Source organism: Leptonychotes weddellii, chromosome 7 (genome assembly GCF_054177405.1).
Source record: "Leptonychotes weddellii isolate Sample4059 chromosome 7, ASM5417740v2, whole genome shotgun sequence".
NCBI lineage: Eukaryota > Metazoa > Chordata > Mammalia > Carnivora > Phocidae > Leptonychotes > Leptonychotes weddellii.
The window spans coordinates 115,002,963-115,008,962 of record NC_138375.1 but is presented as its reverse complement, the minus strand read 5'-3'; the positions used below and the strand labels follow the sequence as shown (position 1 = coordinate 115,008,962).

The 6,000-nt window shown below is 53.4% G+C and overlaps 1 protein-coding gene across 11 annotated transcripts in view; it reads left to right on the top strand.

Moving 5' to 3' along the window:
* JADE2 (jade family PHD finger 2) overlaps positions 1-6,000 on the top strand; it is a 52,481-nt gene that overhangs the window by 39,447 nt on the left and 7,034 nt on the right. For all 11 annotated transcript variants that reach the window (XM_031025619.2, XM_081827055.1, XM_031025624.2 and 8 more), the window contains one exon: positions 4,189-4,306. In XM_031025619.2, coding sequence (XP_030881479.1) covers positions 4,189-4,306 — 118 coding nt within the window. The remainder of the gene's footprint in view (positions 1-4,188; positions 4,307-6,000) is intronic.

Sequence of the window (6,000 nt, the reverse complement as noted above, 5' to 3'; positions counted from 1 at the left end):
TGTGTTTATAATCAGAAAAAAACAATAATGACAGTGTAAGAAACCTGATAGGCTGGATGAGTTTCTACGGTGGTATCAATATTTGGTCCCCAAAAGCCGTCACAGAAGAGGAATGCTACAACATTTAGTAACACGTGACTATGGAACCAACGGTCTTTTTTGAACCAACAGTCTTGAGAGAAATTAGAGAATCAGTTGATGATTCCAGGGTGAGGGGGGAGCAAGGGGTGACATCCTGACCAGTGTGCCAACCACAGTATGTTGGCATTGTTGGGATTCTCAAAGGAAGAAGCATTCTCGTCTTCCATAGCAAGAACCTCCGGATATCACTGATTGTGTAGTGTACCTTATCAGGAGAAAAATTGAGCATTTACCTGCAATATATTGTATTTTTAATCTCTCATTCAATATCTATCACTGCATATTATGAAGCAGACATAATCAGAATTTCTAATAGGATCAAAAAATAAACCAGTAGAGGGGCGCCTGGCTGGCTCAGTCGGTAGAGCATGTGACTCTTGATCTCGGGGTTGTGAGTTCAAGCCCCACATTGGGTGTGGAGGTCACTTAAAAATAAAATCTTAAAATAAAAATACATACACACACACACCGGTAGATATTTTAATGTCTTTTTCCTATACTGCAATGAACTAACTCAGTAGCCTATGCAGCTCACTTTGGAGACCCCTGGCTGAGGGCAGTAATTCTCAGATTATGTAGTGCTATATAAAATGTATATTTGAGGACCCAACCCCCAGAGACTTTGTTATTCTCCCAAGCCTGGGAATCTGTGTAGGTTATTTGTTTGTTTGTTTTAAAGTAGGCTCCACACCCAGCGTGGAGCCCAACTCGGGGCTTGAACTCACGACCCTGAGACCAACACCTGAGCTGAGATCAAGAGTCAGATACTTAATGGACTGAGCCACCCAGGCTGCCCGCTGGGAATCTGTGGAGTTTTGTTTGTTTTTAAAGATTTTATTTATCCACTTGACAGAGAGAGAGAGGGAGAAAACACAAGCAGGGAGAGCTGCAGGCAGAGAGAGAAGGAGAAGCAGGCTCCCAGCTGAGCAGGGAGCCTGACATGGGGCTCAGTCGTAGGACCCCAGGATCACAACCTGAGCTGAAGGCAGACGCTTAACCAAATGAGCCACCCAGGTGCCCTGGGAATCCGTGGTTTTAACAGCTACCCAAAGGGATCTTGATGCCAGTGATTCATTTGGGTTTGCCTTAAGAAACCTTTTGTAAAGTTTCAGATGAAAGACCAAAAAAAGTCTGTATCTTAATAGGAAGTGATTAAGTATTGGTTTCTTTGAGAGGGACATTTGCAACTCTGAGCCTCAGGTCATCTTTCGAGGTTAGTGTTAGAGTTAAGTGTGAGAATGACATGTTTGGGAAATTTTTTAAAAGCCAGACCTTGACTGATCTGTTTTTTAGGTTGGACCGTGTTGACTGGTTTGTTTTAAGGCCTCCAAAGTATCCATGAAACGGTCCACCTCCCTTCATCCCTGCCGTCCCCATGCACACTAGGCCACGTGACTGCCAGGAGGGAAACGGACTAGGATACAGGGAGAATAATGTTGGGCTGCTTGGATGCAGCGGACAGGGAAGGCCCTTTGGAGGTGACATTTGAGCCAAGACCTAAAGGACGAGGTCCAGCCTTGGGAAGAGCCTTAAATATATACCAAGGCCCCAAGGCAGAAATAGGTTGGACACAGAAAGGACCTGTGAGACATGGGCTGTGAGACATGGGCTGTGAGGTGCCAATGGGAGGTCAGATTGGGCAAGGCTTTGGACTTGGCTCTGATTTTTTTTTTTTTTTAAGTGTCATAGGACGGAGGCTGTGTTCGTTTCCTAGACCTTCTGTAACAAAGCATTATAAACTCAAAGCCTTAAACAACAGAAATGTGTTTTCTTACAGTGCTAGAGGCTACAAATCCAGGATCAAGGTGTTGGCAAGGTTGATTCTGTCTAAAGGCTCTGAGGGAGGATCTGTTCCAGGCCTCTCTCCTGGGTTCTGATTCGCAGCAACGCTTAGCATTTCTTGACTTGTAGACCCCTGATTCCATCTCTGCCTCTGTTGTCATGTGGCATTCTTCCTATATGTCTTCACGTGGCCTTTTGTAGGGTTACCAGTCATTGGATTTGGGCTCATTCATATCTGGTATGACCTCATCTTAACTGATTTTATCTGAGGTTCCACGTGGACGTGCAATTTGGCAGGGGGCACTGTTCATCCCCGTAGGGAAGCCAGCAGAGGTGTTAAGGGCAGGGGGATTTACATTTCAAGAAGACTGTCTGAGATAGCAGAGGGGTCAGGATGCCTGCCTGTCCAGGTGGAGCCTATGTGACTAGAAGTGGAGGGAGCTAATAGGAACGATGTACGTTCCCCAGGGACTGATGGGGCATGCTGAGGGACTGGCTCTGGAGGGGAGTGAGGAGGAGCTAGGTGCTGAAGGGTGACTCCAGGGTCTCAGCACTTACACCCCATCTCGCCCCGCCCCCAGCAAAGTCCCTCCCCAGATCGCCGCGGCCTGGCTCAGTCAGGCCAAGCCTGGCACGCTAGCCACAAGGCCTCGCTCTGCCTCTCCCACTCGGCCTGGCTGCCCCTTTGTGCAGGAAGCCTTCTCACCACCCCAAGTGTGGGTCAGGGCTGCCTGGTCCTGTCAGTACTCGCTCTGCATCCCTCTGCCCTGCTAGGCAAGAAGTCCTCAGAAGAAAGGGATCTCCCCGATGGCACCGCGTGCCGCAGAGCCCAGGGCCCAACACCACATGAGTTCCCAGAGCCACAGCTGGTGTTCAGGGATGTGTGGTTGTGAGGAGGTCCTGAGGAAGTCCAGGATTTGAGAGGAAGCAAAGGCTCTTAGGCTGGGCCAGGCGGCTGCCCCTTAGGGAGGTGTGGGCCTCGGATGGCCTGTGTCCGTAGTCTAGGCTGGTGCACACGGGAGTGTGGAGTGTGCTTAGAGTTCCTGCAGAGCCTGGCATTCTGGGATCCCTTTCACTACTAGGCTCAGGAAGGAAGGAGAGGATGCCCATGTCTGCAGAGAGGTGTGATCACAGCTACCCCCAGGCCAGGAGAAAGGGAGGTCATGACAATAGGCAGGGGCTTTGGAACCCCTTGGTCTCCCCTAGGCAGCTTAAGGACATGAAGCCCGAACTCGGCTTTGAAGGCGGAACCCAGCTGCAGACAGAGGGACTAGCCTGGTGGGACCCAGATTTCCAGCTCACAGCTTCTGGCCAGCTGTCCCTGCTATGAGGCTACAGGCTGACCCGAAGACGATACCAGAACAAGGAAATGTCTTGAGCGGGGAGGCCTGGTCTTGGCCCCAGAAGTGTGCTCCATCCTGAGAGCAGTGGTACGGGGATGGCTGGGGAAACGTTCGAGGGGGACAGGGAGAACATGGCCCAGGTTTCAGGTGCTTCTGGAACAGCTACAGAGTGGGTCTGTGTCCCATGAGCTAAGCAAGCTTGTCTCCCAGGCACTAGACACTCTTCCTAGCTGACCGAAGGGAGTCAGGGAGGCCCCTGCCCTTCCCCCTGAGGACTTCTGTCTCCTATAGGGACATAGCCATGTGGACTAGGGGCCTTGGCCAGAGCAGGTGTGGGCTTGGCTCGGGTTCTAGTGCAGCAAGTGGACATGGCTCGGCTGCAGCAGGATCTGGCTGGGTCAGAAGCTATTCTGCTGGAGGTCTCCCTGCTCTGTTACCCATGGCCATTTGTGTCTCAGGACAGGAGTTGGGTTTGCCATGGTGCTTATGGCTGAGGAATGTCTTTGAAAAAGAGGCCTTGGACAGGAGGCGGAGGGATGGACTTGGTGACCTTGCCAGGCCCCAGTGACCTTGGAGCACTGTGTATGTAGGGGAGGGCAGCCACATTGGAAGGGCCTGGAGGGGCACCATGGCAGACTGGGCCCGGAAGTGAAGGCCAAGAGGAGGCAGGTGGAATCACCAGCCTGAGCTCACCAGACGCTTTCCCTGCCCACTCTGGTTCAGTGGGGGCTGCAGAATCAAGGCTGTGGTTGGCCTGTTTTGGACCAGAGAACTGTGGCTCCGGCCGGAGGACTCACTTGGGGCTTGGGAATTGATTCCCAGATGTCCCTGGCAGGTTAGGCAGTGGTGGCCCCCTGGAGCTGGGAGGTCAGGGGGTGACCACCCATGAATAAAGTGGAAACCCTCTCCCTTGTCTCCTCAGGTTAGAAATCTGTGCTACATGGTGACAAGGCGCGAGAGAACGAAGCACGCCATCTGCAAACTGCAGGAGCAAATATTCCACCTGCAGATGAAACTGATTGAACAGGATCTGTGTCGAGGTAGGCGCCTTCCCTGCGCATCACCAGCCCCCGCTCAGTGTGCATGCTGTCAAGGGGCCGGGGCCCAAGGAGGGGGTGTGTTCAGGGCCTGGTGAGGGCATGTGCACGGAGCCAGGGACCACTGGCCCGTACACGGACCCTTCGTAACCCACTAGTAGACCAAGATGGGATTCCCGGGGCCCTAGTTGTGTGTTGGCTGACAAGGAGCCAGGGATAGGAATGTGGGCATCGGCCTGTCCTGAGGGAGCTTTCTGGTCCACTGGGAACACCTACGTAGTTGCAGGGCCATCGTGGTTCAGGAGTGGATGGCATGGGAACAGTGGCTCTAGGCTGGTGTTGGGGCAGGAAGGGCCGGAAGCTGGTGAGCTTCCCTGAACCCGTGTGCCTCCATATGGATCCTGAACCAGGTAGCTGCCTCAGAGATGGAAGAGGACCTGTGTGTTCTTTCCCTCTGACCTCAACTGAGAATTCAGATGCTGTACCAGCAGCTTTTTTCTCTGTTAAACTCTTGCCGTCACATGCACTTAACAGATCTGGAAATCAAGGGCAAAGAAGCTTCATCATTGCTCTTGTCTGTTGGTTGTGTGGATTCTGCCCGACACCAGGCCCTTCCCAGAGTGGGTGCATGTTAAGGAGGGCACTGCTTCACTCAAAAGATGGCGCTCTCGTGTTGGATGACACGTAGCTGGATGGAGAGAGATTTTGAGCCAGGAGCCGCCGCTGCCAGTTCAGCCTCCGGGTCAGGCTGGGCCTGGCGTGGAGAGGAACTGGAGCTGCTGGGCCACCCCCAGAACGAAGGACTGTGTGGCTGGGATCACAACCCACTCTGTCCTAAGAAACCAGCCCTACCCAGTACAGGTGTTGGTTCAGGCCGGGTCACATCCACACAGAGGTCAGAGCTTACCGTGCCTCCCCAGGACTGGCAGCTTCCTGGTTGCCCGAGCTTTCCAGGCTCCCTCTTGTTTGCTGGTTTTTTGCAGCAAGCATTAACAGTGTAGACAGCATGCCAGGCTCTGTGCCGGGCACCACGGGGCACACTGCCATGGACTGAATGGATAGAGTTCCTGTCCTTGTGGAGCTCACCATCTGGGAAGGTAAAGGAGAGGGTGCCCAAGGGGCTGAGGTCGGCACCAGTGCAGGGACAGAGCATCAGGGATGGCTTTGCAGCAGTGGGGATTCTGGAAACACATTGGGCTCCCTGGGACCTCACTGTGGCCGCACGTCCGGCTGCAGAAGGAGAGCCCCACGATCAGGGCGACAGAAAGTGGCAGGGCGTGTGGTAGTCTCAGGTACAGGATTTCAGAAACCTGGTCAAGAGCCAGGGCCCGATCCCCGTGTGGAGCCTGGGGACTTTTGCAGCTCTTAGACCTAAGTGGCAGCAACAGGCAGCCCTTTGTTCAGAGCAGGCCATTTGGAGAGGGGACTGGTTTGCCTGTGCTGATGCCCTCGGGGTGGTGACATTCGGCCCTGGGACAGGACATGGCTACCAGCAGATTGTCAAGGCCTCTGTGGCCAGAGGGCTGGAGAAGGCTTCCCACGGCAGTGACATTTATGCTGTGAGCTAAACCAGGTGGAGGGCAGGACAGTTTGGAATCCTAGAAGCCAGAGCCTGGCTTTTTAGAGAAACGGGAAGGAGGCTGGCCTCGCAGCCACTGGGGCAAAAGGATGATGTCTCAAGTGAGGTTTGGGGGTTG